The sequence below is a fragment of the Phaethon aethereus genome (assembly GCF_964289735.1).
Source record: "Phaethon aethereus genome assembly, chromosome: 6".
Lineage (NCBI taxonomy): Eukaryota > Metazoa > Chordata > Aves > Phaethontiformes > Phaethontidae > Phaethon > Phaethon aethereus.
Genome location: NC_138580.1, coordinates 32,300,530 through 32,326,390, shown reverse-complemented (window position 1 = coordinate 32,326,390; position 25,861 = coordinate 32,300,530). Strand labels below are relative to the sequence as shown.

Sequence of the window (25,861 nt, the reverse complement as noted above, 5' to 3'; positions counted from 1 at the left end):
TAAGACTAGAATACCAGCACATAGATTACTGATAACTGTGACAGTGGTTTGGTTAACTACAATAATCTTACTCAGTTAAAGCAGTTTTAATGATTGACTGATAGTCTGAACTACTGACTTGTATGCAAACACAGGTGCTTACTTCACATTTGTCCTTCATTTCAGAAAGTCGCTGTGTAAATTAAGACTTTCCAGCCAGCTCAAGTGAATTGACTTTAACAACACGCTAGAACTAACTGAGGCACTTCAGGCAAGATTCATGAGACAGGATAAAATTAATGGGTCAGGCTGGCCATGCTACTATATCAAGAATATACTTGATTGACTGGGTAGCAGATTTCCTCTTATTATTCATGTAAGAGGATGGAGCTGGTCTAGTATTTCCACATGAAGATACCTCTTATCTCAGACAGAGAGGAGACAGCTAACACAGAAGCAAGTAGTAGGTTTATCTCTACACAGAATCAATACATCATTTTAACCTAATGGCTACTGAGATTTATTCTGTTGGCAAAATACATACCCAGGGGACAGAATTCCTTACACACAGCTATCTTAGGCTTTATTATAAATGGCAGTCACCGTAGCATCTAGGCACTAGGATAAAACCTTATACAGAGCTAATAATTATGGTCAGTATTTCCCACTATTACTAAGTTGGTCCACATGAAGAAGTTAGCACTGTATGGCAGCGCATGAATTTACAGTGTTATTCCATATAATTTCATGCATGGACATTTATTACGAGACAGTTGATTCTCCATTTACAATAGGAAAAAAAACAACTGCCTTGTCTACTTGGAAACAGTGTGGTACAGCCACTGCACTTTGAACTCACACCATACCTCAACATTTGCTAGCTTCTACATGTGGACAAGGTCCAAGGACTAATTTCAGAACTGACGAAATTCCAGAGAAAACTTTCCAGAAACATGTTTTAAAACAACATTACAGCAAATTGATTATGAATCTGCTGGTATCCTTCCTGAATAGAAAGCTACACAGAATATTGTTGTTTTCTCACTCTCACAAAAAGTTAAACGTATAAGACTCCAATAATCTCAAAAATGTTCAACTCGCACTGATTGAACAAATGATTCGATAGAAATAACAGTTCTATATAAGCAGTACATTCTAGTTTGTCTAGACACAATTGTGGCAGCTTTTAAACGTAGCATAAAATGATTAAAAATATACTTGGCTGGGTAGTTTTTGTGAGTCACAGTGTGCTTGAAATGCATTGAGTTTTAACCAGCATAATTTAGACCTGCAAGAGATGCAAGTTCAGAACATACACACTGTATGGCATAGTGAGTAAAAAAAGTCTGTTCCAACAAAGAAGTATAGTGACATATCCAAGTGTTTACAAGGCAAACAGTGTTGAGATGTTGCACTGATATGATTTATGTGCTTACACAAACACACAGTTAATTCACATGATTTTCACAGCCAGGAAATAAACACCATGAAAAGCTTTCTAAGCAACACGAACAGAACCATGAACATTTAATAAGGTAGTCGCAGTTCTGTCGTCTTTTCCACATAATTTAAACTACCGATGATATTCATCTCCACTGTTAAGTTTCTAGGCTGCACTGTACTTCCTATATATAGCAAACATTACACAATACAACACAGCACATGTAGAAGAAGAGAAAAGGTTACAAATTGTGGTACTTTGTATAAATGCATTCGTCCAAAGACCAACATTGCAACAGACAGAGGGAGTGGAACTTTGGCTGCGATCTTCAAGAGTTTACTGTAAGAATATAAAGAAAAAATTGCCATTTTTGTAGCCATACATGCAGAAGGTACGCAAATACCATACTTCACTTTCTTTTGAAAAGTAATGTATAGATTTCAAGGCTTTGTTCATTTTTAAAACAGAACAATTAGGTCTAATGAGCAATAACAATTGATACATAAGCAAGAGCAGTAATGCAAAAAGGGTAATAAAATGTCATTTAAAATATTCTATTAATTTAGAAATAAGTTCTCTGTAACAGCATCAACATCATTTGAGTTAACAGGTACTGATCAAGAGGATAAGCTACATTGGTTATTATTCATTATCTTTCATGAGGCAGTGACTAATTCTATATCTGAACAAGAAATGCTCTACCCATCAGCAAAACCAACTGCTCAAAACTTCTTAATCCAGTAAAAAGCACAATACATTTCCACAAGTGTGCCCATAAGGGGGAGTTACAAGAACATAACAATAATGGTTTGGAATTCACTTTTCCTTGTAATTTTCTGAAAATAATTGCCAAATGTGTTAGGATTCTGTAATATTTGGAAGGATTCAATGAATTATGAACGAAAAAGTCACAGTTAAAGAAGTCTTTATGCGACGGATTGTTTAGATGACAAATACTTCATTTAAGTCCAGGTGATTTTCTCCACTTAGCTGAACTGCAGGTAATTTGCATGCATTTTACCTAGTCTAAGATTTAACCATGCGAGTTCATGAACCTCTATGTAGGCTGAACAATTACATGTCTGTGCAGCATAAATTAAGTTTTACCACACAAATGAAAGTAGTAAGAAAGAAGCACGAAAACAGAACCTGGAGATTAGGCTACCATACCTTGATTTCACTTCAGAAGTACTTGAATTCATGAGAATTTCTAAAATGCATATGATGATAATAGCTGTAGATCTACATGGATCAGGATCAAGTCTAACATTGTACCTACAAAGAAATGGTGTGAAAAGCATGTTACTTCTAAACTAGGCTACCAAATAAAATCCAAGTTGGGAACAAGCATGTGCTGATAACAACAAACTGAAATGCTTACGGCATCACAGCCTGATTTTAAATCCTTTGTGAATCATTACTTGCTTCAACGTATCACTGATTCATTTAACATCTACTTATACCATAACACAAACCAGATTGCATAGAAAAACACAATTATAATTAACAAAAGTCTTTGATACTATAAGGTAGCTCATAATGTAAAGAGTCAAGCATTTGCAATTTTTATTGTCTTCAAAAGGTTTATATTTTTTTTCTTCCACCTTACTGTCAATTTAGGAAGTTACCTGAGATTTTTAAACCAATAAATCAAAGATGGCAAGCTGAGCAGTACAATCCACGTGAATAAGTTGAAAATTGTAATATGCATCTTAAGACTGTTAATGGCTTCAGCAATTGTTGTACTGCTGGAAAGAGACTGTGTTGCTTCTGAAATACTGTCCATCGAACTCTGGTTTTTGGCTGTGTGTATACTGGAGTTCTGTGAAGTTTCTTTTGAGTGGTCTGAATCCTGAGAATAAAAGACAGAAGACTCAAAAACATACATAGGCTTATAAGAACCGATGCTGGGGGAAGAGGAGGGGAAAAAACCTCTCCTAACAGTATCATACTAGCTCTGATTTAAGAAGAAAGTTTGCAATTTATCTCTCAAAAAGCCATCAAAAGCAAAGTTCAACAGTTCAATTTTAAAGCATCTAGATCTAACCAGAAATTTCTCATACATTAATAGTTTATGTGTCCTTGGAAGAAAAGAATGGAAAGTGGAGATGCCCTGACACCAATGCAGTGATAAGAAATGGAGTTCCTGGAAGGATGAAGAACAGAATAAAAGGAGTAATAAAGCATGTGGGTGAAAATCAGAAATCATCATTCATGGAAAAAAGATATGGGAGGTAATGCAACTGGGAGTAAAATATTAGCTGTAGGTATAAATAACAAAGATAAACTAATGAGTTGGCAGATGCTAACTTCCAATGACAGAAAAGCGCCCCACAAATGAAACAGAACAATACAAAATTATATGGATATGAAAGAAGGAAAGAGGATATAAAACTAAACACACAAAACCACTCAAAGAAACCCAAAGAAACCTGTCAAGACCTTTTTCTGGCAGACTGCATTTTTAACTATGTTCTGTGATTGCAAAAAAGAACAGGTAATTATTATATGCTTGTGTCCACATCTGCTTACATATTCAATCCTATACCTTAAAGTCACTGAAAAAGGAAAGAAAGTTCACAAGGCATGAAACCCAATGCTGCTTCACTCCTTTTTAAACAGCTCCCAATTTACTGCAGTCTCAGCCCATATCCATCTAATAAATCAAATTTGTCATCTCTGGATTAAAAAAACAACCCCTAAGCTCCACAAACTACCTATCTGGAAAAAATATTTACCTTTAGTATAGATTATTACCCAGAAATTAAATTTCCTTTTTTAGATAAGGCATGCATAATCAAATACCAAAATCTAGACAAAACCCTATTGTTCTGTATGTATTCATAGACTAAGTTTTCTTCTTAATTGTACTTCAGACAAGTTCACACTGCAGTGATCTTGAACAGTGAATGCCGTAGTCCTATGTGATGGAACAGGCTACTTGTGTCCTGGCTCTTCTTTCACGTCATGCACACAGTAAGCAAACTACAGCCATCCAGTCGTCACAGCACAACCTAATACTACCAAGGCAAGATGATAACAATTCATACTGCATAGGTTTGCCAAACAAGTTTTGGTCACAGTTTTGAACAGAAGCAGGAAACAGACTTACCCCATGGAGCATGTTTTGTTCTGCCCTTACATTCACATGCAGTTTTATGACCTGGAAGACATAAAAGTTCAGCTTTTTTAGCAATGTTTCTTCACACATAAGCTGCAGCATAGAAGAAAATTTTGGACTAATTATTTTTGCCCCTTTTTATAGCTAGATGATTCTGGGGCCCCAATGGACCTGCAATGCAAGAATCCCTCTGCCTTTTTTATGAGCAGCATCCAAAGTGCTCTCTTAAGGAAGGATTTCCAAGCACAGAGAGAAAATTTATGCTGCTCTGCCTTCTCCCCTTCCACTGTGCTCGACAGAGAATACAGAGTGGAAAATCTGCATATTCCTCACCTCCTCCTGATAATTCAGTTCTGCTTCACTTTCTGCAGAAACCCATAAACAGGCCGCGTAGGAGAAGTCCCATGTCAGAGACTTACGACAGAATGGGGAGTAATGGCAGTATGGGAACACCCTTCATAGGGTAACCTTATGTCACAGGGAGCTCAATTAGAGATAGCACTGCTCCTCAGACTGTGCTTTCAGCTGCCACCTACCTGCTTCAGAGCACCTGTAAGCTGCTCTGCTTTGTGCCCCTGCTCCAATGCTTCCCTAGCAGCTAAGTATAGTAGCTGATTAGCAGCTATATAACCATAGGGTGAATCAGGTAAGTTAGGAGCTCTGATGCAAGGAAGACCATGGAAACTGAATGGCAGGGACTAAATATGGATCTTCATGGCACTACCCAAGGGATCAGATTAGACATACAGTAAGACTATCCTAATTCTACACTACATCCTCCTTCCTTTTACTCCATAAAGATTTGTGAAGAGTCTTTAAAGATGGAGAGTACTCTACAGCATGTTCCAAGTTCTCCCTTTGCTAAAGTTTCTCTTCAGGGGAGATTAGTCTTTGATTTTATAACATTACCTATCCATAAATTAAAAATTGTAACTATATGCATTATTGTAGTGGGAATATGGGACCATACATTTCTTTGGGAGAAGCGTTACAGCAAAAGAAAAATAATTCTAAAAATCACAGGATTGTGAGAGTCCGATAAGTTAAAAAAACCACCTATTTCAAGTATGCAAATAATAATATTTAAGTATGAAAACAGGTAATTTGTATTTTTGCTTTTAACATGGGGTTAATTCAAAGCATATGAAATGTTGAATTCAGTTATAAATTCAAAATGTTTAGCCTTTCAGTACCTTAAACAAGTATTGAAGATAAATAATGAATACAGCAAATGCACCGCAAGTGGTCCAGCTAACCAAAGCAAGGGATAACATCCCGCAGAGTCTTCTGGGTGTAATCAACTTATCTTTTTGAAGTACAGTAGGTCTAAAAAAAGAAACAAAGCTACTAGTATACTTTTGTAACATCAGACCCACAAAGATCAAAGAATAATTCTGTTTCGTGAATAATTGAAAAGAGTAAGTTGTTCCTGATTATTGATTAAACACTGGAAAAATAAATTAGACAAAGTTTAACATACATATCAACTGCTATATAAGAAAATTTTTCTTGCAAAGTAGCTCATCAAATGAACTAACACAACAGTCTTACACTTTCTTGAATGTCTGTCTAAAAAATGTATAATTTCAATTCTTTTGAGGAATTATAGAATCTTTGGGTTGAAAGGGACCTTTTAAGGGCATCTAGTCCAACGTCCCTGCAATAAGCAGGGGCATCTTCAGCTAGATCAGGTTGCTCGGAGCCCCGTCCATAAAGGATACATTGGTGAACATAAAACATTAGATAATGCTAACTGTAGATATGCATCAGTCACTAAGTTCTTCTGTTCAGCCCAAGAGAACATGTATCTTATTACTGCACAGCTGCATCATGAAAGTGACTCCTACTACAAATGTTAATGCACTGCAGTGTTCAATGGTAGTATAGCAGTATTCAACAATAAGCATCCCAGACATTAATTCTGTGACAAACATTCTTCACAGACAGGAATTTCTGCTTGCTCACGGTCTCAGACACACAGAAAAGCTTATTTAAAGTTTCTGGATTCCAGCTGATATGACTAAGAGACAAGTATGAATCTGAAATAACAAAGATGAGCTGAGAAGGTGTGACAATGAGGGGAATGTGGTGGGGAGGAAGTGCAATAGCACTATGAAAAAGTCTGTACTTCTTGGATATTCACGGGGTATCAAGAGAGACATTGAAAACAGAAAAAGCCTTATTTGGAAAATACAATTTTAAAAACTTTTGCAACAAATATTGAAAATAACCACAAAAATAAGGCTAGCTGACAAGAACAAAGAATTCCACAGACAGCTAGTGACAAATTCTTTGGTGCTGGCCATATCAGATCATTTCAGAACACTGAGCAAAAGTCAAGTGAACACCATCTACTTTAAAGAGATTTAAAGAAAACAAATGTTTTTTTCTTCTTCAAAATTTCAGGAGTAGATTAAAAACTGTGTAAAGTATTAGAACTGTGTAAGGCACTAGAATTTCAAAATGAACCAGCTGACTTACAGGTAGGCACACAAAAATCTTATTTTCCTGTCTCTGCCCAAGACATTCTCAGGATTTTCAGGGAAATCAAAAGCTTTAATGAAAAGAGTACCATCTGAGTTAAAACCCTTAAATATTCAGTAAGAGTAGTTTCAAAACTTAGAAGTTCATCACTTCGCCACTTAAAACTAATACTAAAGCATCCACTGTAATTTATAAACAAGGTGGCTGAGAAGATATTGCTGATACAACTTCTATTATCTGGTAGAATAAGACCAGAAGTGCTAGTGATGAAAAAAAGAAAATTAATTTAGCATATCTTTTTGGAGACAGAGTTGGCTCAAGTCTAGCTGAGGACTGTTACCAGTGTCAGAACAGTCAAACAATTAAAATAGCTAAGCATGTTATCCGATTTACTAATTTACTCTTTCAAAATCTTTTTATCTTCCTGCTTTTTTTAAACCCACTTTCATATTTGAATACACATCTGTACAAGCAAAAACATTTATAGATCATGTCTAAGAATATTGTAGAGCGAAACAAACATCCAAAAAGTTTTTGTTTTACAAATCTGTTTGTGTTCTTTAATGCAGTTTATCCAATATGAATAATGAGGAATGGATTGCAATGCTTATAATCCCTTTTCTAAATATATACATTCATTTTTTGAGCTGCTGAAAAGGGAATAGTTCATGTGCTTTCTTTTCCCCAGCAAGCTTTCCTCAAAAACAAACTGAAAACCTTTACAACAGCTGGTTAAGGAAACAAGGAAGCCATTTATGCTCCCTTTTGGAGATGTGGAATAAGGAATATGAGGCAATGCTCATACTTCATTAGTACTTAACACTGAGATACTCGGCTGTCTAAAATCATGTATGAAGTACATTGCGGAATTCAATCTGCCCAAGCTTTCACACTGAAGCAAACAGAAAGAATTGACAGGGTCACAGTCATCTAAAAGAGCATAATTCTATACTGTAACATTTTACCTAATCAGAGTTAACCATAACGAAGAGAAGAGTCTCAGAGACGTAGAGAAAAATACTCCACTCCAGTAGGCAATGCCTGTCCCAAAAAGAAATAGAATCAAGGACACAAGGGTGAATGATGCATCCTGACTACTCAGCACAGCAGCATCCACTTCCGGTAGTGACAGCGATTCCCATATCTCTCTAAACCAGTTAAACCTGCCAAAAACATGAAAGCAAAATCACAGTCAGGTGTTCACATTGACTACAGATAAAATAATATTCCTCCCCACCAATAGTTTTACTAAAACCTCTGTTTTGGAAACTGCTTTAAATAAATAAGTTATGCAAACTCACCCCTGCAGAAACACAACAATGCTTATAAGAGGTTCTACTTTGTAGGGTTTAGCTGTCCTAACTAGTTCAAGGGAAAAGTCAGAACACTGGCCTAGAATCAAGAACAGAAAACATCTATAGTTATTATTTTGTCATGAACTTTAACAAAGAAGATTCACAACAAAAAGTAAATTCAGAGAAAGGTTTAGAAGTTTACTTTGAAACAAAGTAACCATGTCTTACAACAGTACTGCAAGTCAGCATGCTTCAAGGCCCTTATTCACGGGATCACTCATATTAGGCAATATGCCACAGGAGCTTCTAGAGAGATTATGGAGTTTGGTACAAACACGACCTCAATTTAGATAAAAATGCGTTTTGTCTGCAGACACGTCTAAAGGTTAGTCTGCAAATCTCCATGCAAGAGATAAAGTGTTTTGCACATATTAACAATATTTTTTAAACTCTTACACGCATTTTTAAGTAGACTTCTATTAATTCTAAAATATTGTGCAACACCAGTCATTCACAAAGAAGGGATTGCAGAGTAAAATAATAAAGAAATATCTGCTACACCACAACCTTGGACAACTAGCAACAAACAAAAAACAAAACCGTAAAGCATAGATCCCAGTACTTGCACAAGTTCAATAACACTGAATTTGAATGATACCTCCATTTATTGAACTAAAAAATTCACAACAATTAGCTAGTCTTTCAACAGCGAGTTGGATAATTAAGTTCTCTAAAGACGTTTGTGACAGAAAAAAAATTTCTAGAAAGCTACCTGTTGATATCAGCATGCTCAATTGTCCTCCATAAGTAAGAAGAATATTAGAAACAACATAGACAGGAAGAGCGCCAGCATGGAACCTTATTATCTGAAAGACAAGGATATAAGGATAACTTTAAATTTGTATATATAAAAATACATTAAAACAACACACACACAAAAATATTATCATGAAGCCAGTACGATAATGTGATTAGAAAACCTTTCTTAAAAGATTCAAACAGTTTCTCATTTTGGTGCATCAGTATTTGATAACCACCATTAGCAATTAATGTTATATATGAAAAATACTTGGATCTCTAATAAACTGCTACTGAAACATGTTTTGATAAATGACCAAATTATAAATGAATGCTTTTTTTTCCAGTCAAGACAAATATTAAAAGAATACAGTAGCATGTTAATGATATGTCAGTAAAAGAAATTAAAAAATTAAGAGTAAAAGGCCACTCTCCAAGCAAAACCTGCATATAGTTATATATATACATAGATGCTTTTGGGCAAAGAATTTTTGGAAGTAATTTCGTGTATGTTTTAATTGGCTTCCACTGTCCCAAGTCATGATTAATAAACAAATAGCACACGAATTCTTCTAAAATGATAAGAAAATGAAAAATCCTTGATAAAAATGCATACATTCAAATAGAGAAACTTGCCAGTAATATTCCAGCACTACACTTAAGTGCTTGCAAATTAATTACGTTTTAGAAACAGAAAACTGCAGATGGCTGGTCTATTTTTACTGATAGCAATGTCAAAACATATTCTTCATCAATAACCAAAGAAAATTTGTTGAAAAGGAGCATATGGATCTACTTGAACTTTTTTCCCTAACTTTTAGTTGATGCCAAATGTGTTTTGAAGTTCTAACACTACTGACTCATCAGGCAAGACAGTGACCTACAGCGTCATGCCTTTACAGATATCCAGCTAACAAAGCCAAATGCTCAACATTTACATTAGCTCTACTCCTCTGAAAACTGAGGCCTGACATTCATCCGGATGGGATGCCTTGCCAAGTGACAAGGTTTTAAATGATCATCGAATTAGTGTTCCTCTTGCCATCAAGGAATTTGAAGTGCCATGGTGGGGAAGGGAAGGAAACTTCTACAGATGATACTGACATGAAAACCCATCTAGTACTAGAAGGTTTTCTTACTTGCCCAAGAACCTGTAAAAGTGACGTCTTCAGAATTACCTTGATAAAAAGAGAAATATTTTATTATTTTATACAATGGTAAGCATAAGTACAAAGTACTTTTATGTTTAAGAAGCCAACGTAAGTATTAGAATACAGCAATCCCATAACTAAAATGTACAACAGCTTACTACTGACTTTTTTAAAAAAAATGCTTTAGAAGTTTTTCTTAGGAATGCGAGCCCAACTTTCAATATTACTCCAGCTGTTGTGAAATACTAGGAACATGCACTACATTTACAAAAAGGCCAAACAGCCCACCTTTAGATTTGCATAGTATTTATTTTGATTAATTAGCTACACGTTTTGAAAGACTGAATTATGAAAAAATTATACAGCAATGCAAACTAGCTATAAAATGAATTTGTATTACTCACTTCATACTGACAGTCTGAGGAAGAGTAAATACTTAACTCTGGAACCCTGTTGTCATTTTGAGGCTGAGCAATATGCAGTTTTGCAGAAATCTCAGTAAAAGACGGAACTCTGAAACAGCAACTTAATTGGTAATTGTTATCCTTATAATCAAAAGCAGCCAAACATGCTTTAGTCTTCAACAAGTGCACGTAAAACATATCTAGTACATCAAGTGTCATCACAAGCTATGAACAAAATGATATAATGAACTTGTTTATCCTATCACAGAGAACTACATAGCATCCTCAATCCAGTCCTCTGAACTATCAAGAGGCATGGTACTAATGAAAACAGACAAGTTTAGCATTAATGTACACACTGCCTCACAGAACATGTAAATATCCTGAGTGACAAGAATGGGAAGGACAGAGTCTCAAGGATACAGTTCAGTTTCCTGCAAGCATTACATTGTTAGAAAATACGGGGGCCAGGGCGGAAGTAGGGAGGTGTCCTTAAGATCTCTAAAATACACAAGACAGACCGTTTTCCAACCATATAAAATAAAGTCAGGTTGTTTGACTGCAATTCATGACTGACACAAATTTCAAGCCATATCATGTGATTTTGTCAGGACTATGCTGCTGAAGCAACTTAGGGCTGCTGTGTGATCCAAACCCTGGGTTACAGGAAGAAGCCAGCATCCAGAGCAGCCTCTGTTGCCCACTCATGAGGTAGTAAAAGATTATGCTGAGAATTTCAGACCAGCAAGTCTGACTTCCTTCTCAAGAGAATCAGTGAGAATTATTAAACAAACAATTAGCAGATATTCTTATTCTGCGGAAAAGTCAAGACAACTTTGTCAACAAGGGCAGAAAGGTAAATGAGGAAAAGATGCAGAAGCCAAACACTTGAGACAGCAGTTGTCTCCTATCACAACAGGATGCAAACATTCTTCAAAAACGTATCAAGAAGTCAGTCATAATTGTTAAAGTCCTTACTTTGCTACAGTTATTGAATCTTCATGTGACCAGGGTATATGAAGTCTGTAAACACTAGGTTTTCTTTCTGAAATGGAAGACAATTAAAAAATATAAAATTAAGAACAAGGTGTAGCAACCGTCTCCAAGAAGTAAAATGCAAGTAAAACAAAGGTGGTATATAGATCACTAAACAGAATCACTGGGCTTGCAGCTACACTGCAATTGACATTGCAATGCAGATCAGTGCAGCTCGCATTGAACAAAAATTACATTTTTTAACTCATGCTGTTACAGAACAAGACAGTGAGACATCAATGTTTAAAGGCAGGACAGTTATGAGAAAACTTCTGGTTTTCAATACAAAGCTGCAACCTCAAGCTAATACATCCATCACTTTTTTTTTTTTTAAACAAAGTCCTTTAGCATCCCTTTCTGTTTAAGCTTATGTAACCCAACATTCAAATTTGAGTCTCATAATTAGCAAATAAACATCCTAGCCAAATGTGCTAGAAACACTTTCAACATAATGCAGAATCCTGCTGAAAGTGCAGCTTCCCTTTGCTAGGAAGTAAGGAAAAACAAACATATGAGGACTACTTCCACATTTTCTTTGAGCTATCCTTCTTAACAAAAAATGGAAGTGAGAGATATTAGCAGAGACATTTGAACAGATTATAACAGTACTGTCTAAACCCCACTGCGTGGGAGGACTTTTGTTTCCACCAGCTTCAGTCTTGAGAATTTTCAACAAGCTTTGTTTTATAAATTTATACTTTAGAAGACTTATATTTACCTTTGAGTGACTGGCAATGGCTCTCTATATAAATTTTGAAAGCTTGATATATCTAGAACATAAAAAAAAGTCTCTTACATTCTCCAAACAGCAGTTATGTTAGCTTAAAAAATTAAGCAGCATTCTTACTTGGTTGAAGTGCTGGAGCTGTATTTTGTAAAGTAAGCCAGTTGAATTTAATAGAACCTTGCTTGAAGAAAGCCCTGTAAAAGATGTATTATTTTCACATATTTGATAAAATTATAATTTTTTTCCCCCAGAGACTTATGTGCTTCTATACCTGTTAGTCAAAACACCACATTTCTTATTTCTTTGTCTGTTATTAACAACAGTAGTATTAACTACAGTAAAAACAAACCCTAAAAAACCTCCGGACCATTGGAATTTTTAGGCAAATTTATTATCCAAATGTTAGTAATATTAGTTTTCCTTTTTTTTCCCCAAAAAAAGTAATATGCTATACTTACCAAATGAAAAAAGATGTGTTACAGGAAGCTGTACTGTTCTGGCATCTTCTTTGAAGAACTCACAGTCCAAAGTATACTGCAATTCAGGATATTAAATACAGATCTAAATGGAGCAGAAGACTATAAAGACTTTGTATCTGCCAAATTCTATCCACAGGCTCAGGCAGAGTCCAGGACATAAGTACTGAAAAGCCAACTCTCCACACTCCACTGATAGGGACTGGCAGGTATTTTGTTCCTATACACAGCCGTACAAGTTTGGGTAGCTTAAAGTATGACTTCCAGGTTACTCTAGCCCTCACCCACTTGCACCAGCCTTCAAAAGGCTATTCAAACAGCTGAGAATGACTAGAATCAAGTTCACATCCCTCTGTCTCAGGTACATCTTTTTTTTAAGGGGGTATTGCAAGGGATAGTGACCTGTCCAAACTGGATACAATTTCCTAAGCAAAAAGAACCTTTAGTTTGTCTCCTGAAGTTTAATCATGCAAAAGCAAAGCAAAGTATCCAGCAGGTATGAGTTGTACCATCTCTAATTAGTATTTTCAAGTTAACTTGAAAATTATTTTCTATCCCATTGTAAATCCAGCATTTGTTTACTTTTAAAAAGCAGTTTCCAAGATTTAACACTGGACCACAACTTAGCACTTTATATTTCACAAGTGATCTCTCTTATATCTTTGCTTATCCTGAACCTTGTATATTACTAATTTACCTGCAAGATATCTCTGTCACAACTATCTGAAGATACACTCAAGACGAGTATTATAATCACTTCAGCTGTGAATAATTTCTTGGATCATGGATTATTATACCACAGAGACTGTATTTGTGTTGCAGAAAGGAACGTCAGATCTACTTAGACTTTGAATTCAAGTTCAGTGCTCTACCATCTTCAGGACTAACTAGAAAGGCCTGCCAGACTTAGCTGGGGAATATGCAAAGTCTGCTTAGATTCACTGCAAGTGTTCCTCTTACTGGGATCCTGAAAGACCTTCATGCAAAGATACCCAATTCATCTGTAAGATTATGAACTATCAAAGTCTGCACAACTCTGTCTACCGTGTTATTTGTGGTCTCAGAACTTGCAGAAGTATCTGTACCACTCTCCCCAGAATCCATATGTGGTGTCTTCAATAATCTACGGCACTCTGCGCTACGCTGGATAAGGGAACTGACTGTTCCAAAAGATAAATATTTAAGAATGCCATCAGAATATTAAGAAAAACAAGGAAGAAAAATATTAGAATCTCCAACAAGAATTCCAAGAACTGGTTTGAAAACTATTGCTTTGTACATTTCAAGTACTATTCATTTGGTATTTTATCAAATGAAAATGTTTCTGAGCTCGCAGAAGGTAACAAAGCTACCTTCAAACCACACTGGAGTGTAGGTCTATGGTTTCTCAAAGTAACTTAGCGCTTATTTAATATACTTCTTTCTCCTTCTGTCATAGCATCTGAAAGCTATGAACACACTAAGCAAGCAATTTCTGCATTTCTTTTTTATACCTTATTGCTGACAGTGGGTGGGACCTGAATGACAGCATGGGACAAAGAAGGATAGTCTTGAAGTTTCATTATTACAACCTAAAAAAAAAAAAAAAAGAAAAAGAAAAAACAAAGAAAATCCATTGCTGAACATAGCCCTTAGCTTGTCCCTTGCTGGTTCCCAGATGTCCAGCTCTTATACCCCTTCCTCTGGAATACAACTGCACCTTGCAATGCTGTAAACAGATCCTTCTCCCATGACATGCAACTACCCCACAAAGCACTTCTCCCTCCTACACGTTATGTACAATACTTACCTTGGTGGTTGGAAGTAGCTCAGCTCTCCAGGATAAATCAGTAGCTTCCAGGCTGTAAAAATTCACGCACATTAAAGGATGAGCATATTCATTATGCAGCCACTACATTATGACAGTGGATTAACATACCAGCTTTTCTGTCTATATAGACATGGATTCACATGATTTTTAAATTGAGAAGAAGTTTGAGTCTACTGCAGTTGCCTACCATAGTAATTTATGAAACTAATAATTTCAGATACTGCAAATCTTGTTTTTGCCAAAAAAAGTTAAGCAAAGCTCTTTCTCATACACAAGATATTCAGCTGTTATTGGCCATGCAACTTCAGACACATAATGAAAACTCTTAATGAGCTAAAACAGCTCTGGTATTGAATTAACACACAGTTTTATTAGCATAATAAAAGCATAACAACAAAATCTATTTTTCCTATGGGAATATCTAAAACATACCACATAAACCAAAAATTGTTAGCTGCTGCAGAGCTTGCAGCAGTTCTAAGATGGTGTGTACTTGAGTTAACACACTGAACTGCAGCACATTTATTCAATCATTTTAAGTTGTGATTTTAGAATACCAGGATGCTTCTGTTTCTCTGAATAGTGTTACATGACCTCAGGACACAGTCCATAGCAAAACCACTATTATTAGATGAGGGTTTAGGTAGTAGTCCTGCACTAGGCTAACTTGCACTTGATGCTTATCAAAGGTTATGCAAAGGAGTAACAGCCAACTTCTTGGATCAGGAAAAAGTAATTATGACATCTGGCTATCAGCTGGAGGCAAGACTCTGTGGCTATATATCTGAGCACAGATCCCAGAACAGATAAATACTATGCTAGCTCAATTCCACCTAGAAGCTTTCCCTAATCTGAAGGGCAGCTTGAATTTACTTTGAGTTTACTTTGCAAATATAAGCTGAGCCAGTGTTTTAAATCCATTTTGTAACTATTGTAATGACCCGATTCAAATAAATACTAAATCACCCACATTTCTAAATATTTTTCATATGACAATAGCAATTTTGGAATAAGAAACAAATAAAAGAGATGCTTCAATCCACTCTTCTGAAGGCTTTGAGTGACACTTGATCTCTTCTGCCATAGGATTCTAAAGGGATGCTACAAAACACAATTGAGGAATCCAGCACAGCATGTAGTGTCCACAAGAGAGCAACGTTTCACTGCTAAGAAGAAAGAGTTCACCTATTTCATTCTGCATTCATGCAGTATTTGAGAAACCCCGTTCTTTCCTGTTTTCTTGGTGATACAGAAAGCATGAACTATTCACAGTAAGAATTTTACTTTTCCTCCCAATCTCTTCCTTCCTAAGGAGGAGGATATTTCATATGCTTTAAATTCAAATATAGTCTCACAAGTCTCACTTACCCATTTGAATAAAGAACAGGAACTGTTTATACTCACCACACTGATGAATTACTGTTCATACAGCCATAAATCCAGCTACTTGTGTCCTGTAAAGTCAATACCATAAAATAGTACATTACCTATGTGTGTATTTATAAATATATTAAAAATAGTCTTTACTCCAAACAATATAGGAGTTAATGCTGATAATCTTCTCCCAAATTTCTATATGCTGTTTCAGTACACCAGATGTCAGCAACTGTTCTAAAAATCCTCTGATAGCAGAACCTTGGTGCAATGAACTTACTAAAAAGAGGAACAAACATTCATCTTCTTCTCATTCCTTGTCTATTAAGTGTGTCTGCAGCAGCTATCACTATAGTGACCAAACTCTCATAAGGATGTCAAGTCCTGAAGTGTAAAAGCGAAGATGATAAAAACAGTCTCTCTCAGACTTCCTCAATTATTTATAATGAAAGATATCCACCAACTTTTTTTCTTCATTTCACAATGAAGTCAGACTCCTGTGTTAACAGCAAGTGATATCCTCCATTAAAAGTCTGATACCATAATCTTGGAATTACAATTACAAGAGTGGAAAGATGAAGCGTAAGAGTGAAAGGTGGAGATTTCTAGGAACCATTTTAAGTAATTTCCATTTCCCACCTTTTCTAATTATGAATCAATAAGTTTTCTAAAGAGAAATATAAGGTTAAGCAAACAAACCTTCATTATTTCTCTTAAAAAAAAAGTATCTGCCTTACGATGTAAAAATCAATTTTATTAGAGTTTAATCTTTTGTAACTAAAAGAAGTGTCTCAAGGTACTATCCTAAGTAGTTGAGGAATATTTTGTATTTTTCATGTTCTACTGCTCCCTTCCCCCCAAGAATTTAAGTGTTCTGAAATGATAGCACCATGATGCAAGTATCTCAGACATTGTTCTGTACCTCATCCTCCTCATGCAGTACTAGTCCTGTCTTGAAGATATTATAACAAAGGCAAAAGTTACCCTATTAAAGCACAACTAAAATCACAATGAATGTGTAAATATTGCAGGTGCTACTGGGAAGGACAATTAGAGAAGCATCAAGAATATACAACCTTTTTTCACAATGGCAGTATGAACCTCTTCTTTGGTAAAGGGGAGTGGCAACAGGCACAGGCAGGATGGAAGAGAAAAGCATCTCCATTTTCTTGCCACTAATCTAAAATACTCATGCAATTCTGAAAGGCATATTTATCCATGTCTAGTTTGCCAAGACATTACATTCATTCCTTTCAAAAAATATTTTTAAAAAATTCAAAACCATTTTCACTGAATTTATGTGTCTTGAGCTAAAAATATAAGAAATGCACGGTATCGCCTCTCCTCTCAATAGAGGAGACAACTGAGAAGATGCTGTTTTGTCATCTGGCTTGCATGCTATTCCACTGCTTTGTGGAAGATCTCTGTAGCCTTTCAGGCTCACTTAAATTTTATTATGGGAAAGCAAACCTATAAACAGCTTTCCCAAATTAGAAGTATGGCGGAATCCTGGAAGCACTAAAAATAACCTCTTCCTTCAAAACCATCAATACAGAACTGCACTAAATTAAAGGAGAAAGTAACCTGGGGCTAACCATAAGAATCAAAAATAAAACATCTGAGGTTCAGGTGGCATGGAAAGTTTCAGATCTTGAACACTAAGTGTGACATGCTAAAACAGAAACATCTAACACAATGTATTAGGCTGTGAATGTCAATGGATGTAAGTAATTTCAACAACTGTTCATTAAACTGCAGCAAATCTAAATAAAAAAAAAAATACACTTTTATAAACAAACTCCAGACCTTAAAGAAGTATTTTCTTACCAACATACTGTTTTCACAGTAAACATGGCTGTATGATTTTCTGTGGCTTGCAAGAGGAAAGGTGAAATACTTTCCATCAGAATCCTTAAAAGAAATAAAAATTGCTCATCAGTTAAAAAAAAAAAAAACCAAAAATACAATGAGGAAAAAATACGTTACTTACATTGTAAACTGAGTAAGTCCATTTTGAGGCTTTGACTGTAATCCACATGAAAGCTCCTAAAAACAAATATGATTTTATGTGCCACACTGCAGGAACTATTATCCTTGTCTCCAAAATCTTATCTTTTACTTATTGCAAAGGTCTTCTCTCTTATCTGTAAACGGCTGTAAACTTTATAAGCTTTAATCAACACGCAAGATTGCTACTACTTAGAATTACATGCAACGAATTACCACCAGTTACACAGGAAACAGCAAAACCCTGGAATCCAATCACTACATATTATTTGTAAAATAAAAACCTTATGGATCTTAAAACAAATAAGAAACTGAATGATACTAATGTAATTACAGGGTGACTGAATTAAAGCTGAGGCAACATTAGAAACAGTCCCAATCTTTGTTCCTGTCAGCTTTTTAAGAAAACTAATACAGAAACTTGCCTAGAAGCAAGTCAACGATGGAGTGAATAACACATACAAGAAAATAGTAGCAGTTTAAAGATATGTCTGGAGAAAAAGAATAAGACAGAATAATGAAGACATCAGAGATACCAACAATGCAAATTGTCATGCAAGAAAGTTAATCTTTCTTCTATGTAACTAGAGTAACAAGTTCATCACAGAAATTCAGTTAAGTGTCAAGAAGTCACCACAAATAGTAAGATACAAACATGAAATACAGTTTAAACATATTCCTCCTCATTGCTAAAAACTGACACAAAAAAGTGCAAACAAACAAACAGAAAAATCAGTTCCACAACCTCTCTGGGTACCTGTTCCAGGGTTTGACCACGCTCCTGGTGAACTACTTTTTCCCTAATATCTAACTGGAATTTCTTTTGTTGTAACTGGACTCTACTGCCTGTTGTGTTATCACTGTGCAACTCTGAGAAAAATCTAGCTTCACCTTCTCTCCAGTCTTTCATTAGGTAGTTGAAGACAGCAACCGGACCCCCCTCAGCATTCTCTTTAAGGTTAAAAAAAAAAAAAACACTCAGCCTCTCCCCCATGTCCTATGCCCCAGGAGCTAACCATTTTGATGGTCCTCTGCTCCATACTCACTTCAGTATATGTCATTGCCTACACACCTTCTTATACCAGGATGGCCAAAACTGGATACCAAAGTTCAAGCTACCGTAGTACTTCTGCAATAGTTTAAATTAAGAAAATTCCTGAAATAAAATCATTTTCATAAAATGGTTCATCCCACTTCAGCAAAACTAGGTATACAGCTGTGCTCTGCAAGAGTGCTGTTTAGTTCCCAAGACTCCATGCAATCAAAATTTCTCACCTCTAACTATGCATTCTTTAGCAGTTACACGGAAACCATTAGCGTGCAGTCCATTTTAGCCTCCCATGTCATGAAAAAAAAAGGAAGTCACTGATGAAGCAGATCTGAGTATTCAGGGTTTCCATGAGTAGCACAAAACTAGCACAATGGCCCTACAACACCCATACCATCCCTCTTGCAAGCACGGGACGTAAGCGTAGATTACACTTCACTTTTGACATACAGCTATTCCCAATTTCTGAGATTGTCTACTGAACACTCTGGAGTAAATATGACTCCTGCTCGTCCCCCAGAATCTAAGCCATATAAAAGTGACAGATTTTTCTCCTACCACTTTTAACCTATTTAAGTGCTGAAACCACACAAAAGCTGGTAGTTTAGGTCTATAACCCATATCTCATTTTAGCAATGTCTGAAGAAGGACAAAAGGTATTCCAGAAGTTCATTAGTGAGAAGATTAACTGTTAACAAAGGAGTTTCTTTTGAAAAGGATTCAGTGATAACTGCCGCACACCTGTGAGTTCCGTAAAAGCTTCACGATTTTCCTCAAATAACTTTGCGGGGTGTTTCACAAAGTGGTGATTCAATACAGACATTCTCTTCTTTGGATCCTCAGTTATCTAAAAAATGAGCACGTCATTACATTTTATTTTACCAATTTGTGTGAATTACAATCATCACATGATCACAGCTAGCAATACAGTTTTGGGGATGAGAGGCAGGAGAGGTTGTTAGAAGACATAGCACACTTCCTATTTTAAACTCAATAATCTGAACAAATAAAGTGCCATCAATAGTCAATCACTGCAATACAGGAAGTCCACACATGTTACAAAGCATAGCTAAAACATTTAGGAGTTTTATATCCTTGCCTACTCTTAACACAAGGAAACCATTCTATTAAACTTTATAGAAACACATATGTTCCTCCTGAAATAACACACTCATGCCAGAGTCTAGGAAAAATTCTCACATTTATTCACTAGTCCGGTTCACAGATCCATCTTACTACATCTCATCTTAACATTTCAAGCATCCAAAGAACTGTAGAGCTACACTGGGATTCACTTTTGTTTGGGTTTGGTTTTTTGGGGGTTTTGGTCTTGTTTGTTGGTTTTGGGGTTTTTTTTCCCCAAAATCAGATTTCCACAACTAATTTTTGTCTATTCAGCTTTTCAAAATTGTGACCATTACAACTGATTTCTGACGTTTTACCCTCCAGCACACTGCCAGTCAATTCCAAACAACCGTACCCCCTTTTTGTCTCTCTAAATCACAGGTTAAAGTGAGTACACCTAAAAAACTAGAGAAGTCTACCCCAAACAGCCTCAAAAAGCACAGCTGGAAGGCCTCCTCTTCTACGTCTGGGGCTCTGCTCTTAACGTATTTTCAACGTCTTGGACCTTAATTCCAATTTGAGTTTATTGCTGCATAACATTTCAGAAAGAGAACAGAGTACACTGGGAGATTTCTCCAAAAGTTTTCAAAAAGTAAGATGCAGGATATTTACTTAGAAAACCAATAAATAATGGTAGCTGGAGGTAAACAAAATGCTAGTATTTTACTTGCATTCTGGCTTTGTAAGTGCTATTTGCAGAAGAACACTACAAAGATGTACTGGCCACTATGACAACACCACACGGGGAAGTTTGAGAGGTATTATGTCCGAGTTAAACTATCGCAGTTTTTCCACTCTTTGTATACTAGTCGGAGAAGGTGACTCGAACATACATTGAAAGATCACATTCAAAGCTATAGAGATAGCAAAAGTTGTTTATCCTGGTGTAAGGTCAACTACACCTGCTGCATTACGGAAAAAAAGTTCAGTTTACACCCCAGCTATAAAACATCAAGCAGTCAATAATAAAAACAGAGTTAACATGTAATTATTTCTGACACATTGGTCAAACAACACAAAGTCGTGGGATTTTTCAGTGACTGGTACAAAACGGCAACAATTTTCTCAGCATGACTTCAAATAATCAAAAAGGAGTTTTCTGTGTAATAGGGTGATATTTGTCCTGATTAAGCATTCTGGGATGGAAGAAGAAAGTGGGATGGGGAAATATACATGACATCACATATACAAACCTGCCTTGTATTTTCATCTATGAGATCAAAAAAAGCTCTAATAGTAGCCAGAATCAATTCTTTGCACCTGGAAGACAGAATGAGTAAAATTAAATCTAGAAAAGAAATATCCAGGGGTATAATGGAATAAAAGTGGTCATAATAATATTATGCTGATGTTAAATTGTGGTATAATGTAGTAATGCTAGAGAACAGAGGGAGGTACGGTCAATCAATTAACCTTTGTTCCATTAGCTTACCACACTATGGAGAGATGGTCTGTTGAGGCCCAAGCTCTAGGCACAGCTGAGCTCTGTTTGAGGAAGGAAAAAAAGTTAAGATTTTGTTTGTATTCAACATTTTAAAATTCTAAGTAAGCCTTTCCCCTCCTTATTTAAAAGCATTTGTGCAAGCATTTAAAAAGAATTATCTTAAGTTTCAGGGACTAGGGTACAATAGAATGACTTCAGTCAAAAAATCTTACAAGTGCTGAAGCACTTGCAAAACAAAATGACCAAGTTATCTATGTTAGATAGCAGAGACTAATGGTGAAAGGGCAAATAATAGTATGGAGGAAAGTTACAAAAAAATGTCTTCAAAGACTGCTTCTATGACTAATCTTACTATTTTAGTGAGCGATCCTTGCACGCAACAGTAGAAGCATGCCAATGAAAGCTGCTGCTGAAAAAGCAAGGGCATCCTCAACAGAAAGGAGCATGAGAACACCATGCAGAAAGAACTGATAGTCTCATTTGTGTAACTGTATCACATGTATTGCATTTTAGGGACTAATAATACCAAAAATGCCTAACATAAATGGAGTTTATCACCTAGTTGTACAACTTGATTCAAGTAAGCTATGAACTATTAATACATTACAGCTGGGGGAAAAAAAAAAACAAACAACAAATCAAACAACAACAGAACAACCTCCAAAACAAAAACTCAAAACCACAAACTAAAAAAACATTAGAGAGAACTGGTACCACCAGGCATGAGATCTCATGCAAAACTGGTCACCAACACTCAAGAGAAGTGAAAGTAGAGCAGATGCAGAGAACGGTTACTGGGACAAAGGGAATGCAGAGTTAATCTTCTCAGCCTAGCAGAATCACAGCTGAGACTATTTATAGACAGCTTTCTGTACAATGGACAGGGAGGTACACACCAAGGGAATGACAGCTATTTCAGGTAACATTTCAAGCTGATGTCAGAACACACACACTTAAAAGCTAGCTTGCGCAGCAAACAGAAGTTGGAAATTACAAATGTTCTTCCTACTGAGGAGAGTTTTCCAGCTTCTCCTGTACTGGAAACAGGTTGATGGCAGGGGGATGGAATGACAAACCTAACTGCTCCTATGATGTTGCTTGATTAATTCTGGAAGGAGACAAATGCCTGCAAAAGCAGAAGACTGGACTTGATGATCCAGTAGATCCTTTTTATTGCTAAGTTCTTTGAAAAATCATAAACACAAAAAGAAGGCTCAAAGCTAAAGCTGACTTTTTATAATCAAACCAACAGTCTACTCCTATACTGCACATCTGTCAATCTCCACATACACATCTCTTGTAAAAACACAGAAAAGTAAAACCTGAGTTCTGAAACGAAAAAGGAGAAAGAAGGTGGTGAAAAGAAACAGTACCAAGTGGTAGATGATTCAAATCCACCCCAATACATCCTCTTCCAGTGGACACTCATTTATACTACACCAACTATTTATGGTTTTATAGTCATATGCTATCTACTTTGTGTTTTCACATGTAGTATTTTCATATTTAGTTATACTATGCTGCATATATAGCCTATAATTAGACACCGATACATGCATTACATAAATAGCTATCTAACATAGCTCCATGCAAAACCAAAAAAATAGTTTGCTTTTTTACCACAACAGATAAGGCACTGTCATGTTGACTCAATCTTGGTAGAAAAGCCAGTCCTGAACGAACTTGGTAATCTCTGAATCCTCCCGCCACAGAAAGGGTAGTTAAATTTCTTAAATCTTGGGCCTTTAGAATCCAATGATTGTTTACAGCTGTATAAAAATCTATAAAATATATTAAAATCAATCACAATTTCCCAATAAGTCTTATTTGGTATACAAAAAAGCTATAGAAACATTTAACTAAGAGTTTCTGTAAGCCCCCATAGAGGCATTCAAGCTCCAATTATCAGTTTTGGGTTTTATACAGAAGGAAAATTACTGTTTTAACCCCAAGGAGGTAGCAGTTGGGAAAGGCAGATACACTTACACTTTCTATATCAGCTGAGCACGTATATTGTTTTAAGTAGCAAACCACACATTTATTTTAAGGACAGCCACAGTCCAGAAACAGTCAGCATGGAAGCAGCATTGCAATCAGTTGTAGGAGGGAGAATTAATACAAGCACAATAAATCAAATTCAGCAGCAAAAGATAATCCATTCCTCTCAGGTACTATAGTGAATAATGAAAATAAATGTCTACTCCCTTTCCTTCACCAATTCCCTCAATATCTACATGCAGCAGCACAATTCTCACTGATCACATATTTCATCAGTATAGTTTAGTCAAATCCAGCTTTTCAAGAAGTGTATCGTACATGCATAAGGATTATACTTCATTTTTTATGCCACAGTTATTTAGGTGAGTAGAAAATACAATCTTTTATGTAAATATATATAAAATATGTAATTATACCTATTTTCAATATTCTCACTCCCCCAACCTTTGGGCATGACAAACATTTAATTTAGCAACTCTATTTAGGCAATTCATTTGATAAAGAAAGCCATTACAGAGGTCAAGTTTTACAAAAAAAAAAAAGAAAAAATGCAAGCTCTCTAGTAAATGAGAAATTTAGTAACATGCTCTGCAACTTACTAAAATTAGAAATTATTGGGAGCTCAAGGCCCTGCACAGAAGCTTAAGTCCACATAATGCATTTTATATGACACCCTACTTTCAGTATCCTAATGCTCTCACACCACCACCTGAGTAACAAAGGAATAGATTAATTACAGTAAACAAACCTTTTGCTGTTGATTTGCAAGAATCTCACCTATCGATGACTGAGAGGATCAATAAAGAAATACAACGGAACTAGATAACCTGCAATACTTACCTGTAAGATATTTGTCTAAAGGCATTACAGGTGCAACATGAGGTGTGGCTTGTGTAACAAGGAGGTTTATAAGTTCAGGCTTAAAATTCTTCAGAGTAAGCAATGCTCTTGCAACAAGACCACCCATGGAATGACCTACTATTGCAACGCTGGTCGGTGCAAATTCTCGACCCTTAAGCAAAGAGCAAAGAGTACTTAGACACATCAAAAGTAGATTTGACATTGAACTATGGTTATCAGTTGTACATTTCTTTCCTCCAAAATTAACTTAAGTCATCTCAAGGATAACATTAACTAGTATCAACTTGACAATTTTACAAAATCTATATTCATTTAGTTGTCATCTCAAAAAACATGCTTAACGTGAAGTTTGCAGCTCAAAAGGAAATATTATATAGCCTGTGTAAGCATAAGAGACTTCCGTTTATTTTAATTTCTGAAACTCTTAGGGATACAGGCTATCAAAGAACTTTCCTAGCGAAAACTGCATGTAAGGTGATGCTATATTAATATTTTGATAAGCTAGGGAAAGTTTACATCTCTACTACAAAAAAAGCATACATTGTGCATGGAAGCATTTATTTAGAAACACAACACAGAACCTAACACCAAGGGCCTGGGATTGTCACAAACATTAAAAAAAAAAAAATCTATTAAGAGGAGCATTTCTCTATTGCACTATTATCACATTCAATTACCTACACGTGTTATAAAGTCTCCACCATATTCATCAGTTTTCCAGCAGAAAAGGCAGCCCAGCATTCCATTCCAAAATGCAAGTACATTATTCAGCATGCTTACCCTGTACAACTTAAGAATTACTTTTATGCATTCATGCACAAACTTGGTCTGTCGTTGCAGACTACCACCATACAATGCAACCAACTCCTCATTAAAGTTGACAGTGAAGAAATTAAAATGATACTTGAAGTCAACATCTTCTGCTTTTCTAAGTGCAATGGAGCCAAGAGAACGTACTAGGAAAAGAAACCACATCAATTAGAATGGTCTAATAGTCACTGCTTAACACCATCATTAGTAGGCAAACACATAAATATATAATCTATTAAGAAACAAATGTTATCTTAAATCCATTGTTCATCTCAAGTCATTTATAAAAGTAAAAAAAAGGCTGAAAAAGACATCCAAAAGCAAATAATCTCTTTTCTAATATGTAATCACACCTGTTTTACAAAAACAGACTTGAAAACATAATCAGAGCAAAAGTATCAGCCAGTCACCGCCAGAACCAAATTGTAAAATAAGACAAGAAATAATTATTTCACATTTTTATAAGACTTACT

General features: G+C 35.8%; 1 protein-coding gene across 1 annotated transcript; it reads right to left on the bottom strand.

Moving 5' to 3' along the window:
* Positions 1-1,620: 1,620 nt before the first annotated feature.
* PGAP1 (post-GPI attachment to proteins inositol deacylase 1) lies at positions 1,621-24,699 on the bottom strand (the record flags this gene model as incomplete). The annotated part of the gene is made up of 24 exons (XM_082001209.1): positions 24,558-24,699; positions 23,340-23,500; positions 21,708-21,760; positions 21,469-21,535; positions 19,892-19,997; positions 18,086-18,141; positions 17,923-18,006; positions 16,126-16,175; positions 14,701-14,752; positions 14,405-14,482; positions 12,894-12,969; positions 12,556-12,629; positions 12,427-12,478; positions 11,652-11,718; positions 10,674-10,782; positions 10,258-10,296; positions 9,093-9,186; positions 8,327-8,417; positions 7,991-8,188; positions 5,735-5,867; positions 4,533-4,583; positions 3,049-3,272; positions 2,591-2,695; positions 1,621-1,759 (listed from the first exon to the last, which is right to left on the bottom strand). The coding sequence occupies exons 1-24, from the start codon at positions 24,682-24,684 to the stop codon at positions 1,621-1,623; spliced, it is 2,286 nt and encodes a 761-aa protein (XP_081857335.1). The 5' UTR covers positions 24,685-24,699.
* Between the last annotated feature and the right edge of the window lie 1,162 nt (positions 24,700-25,861).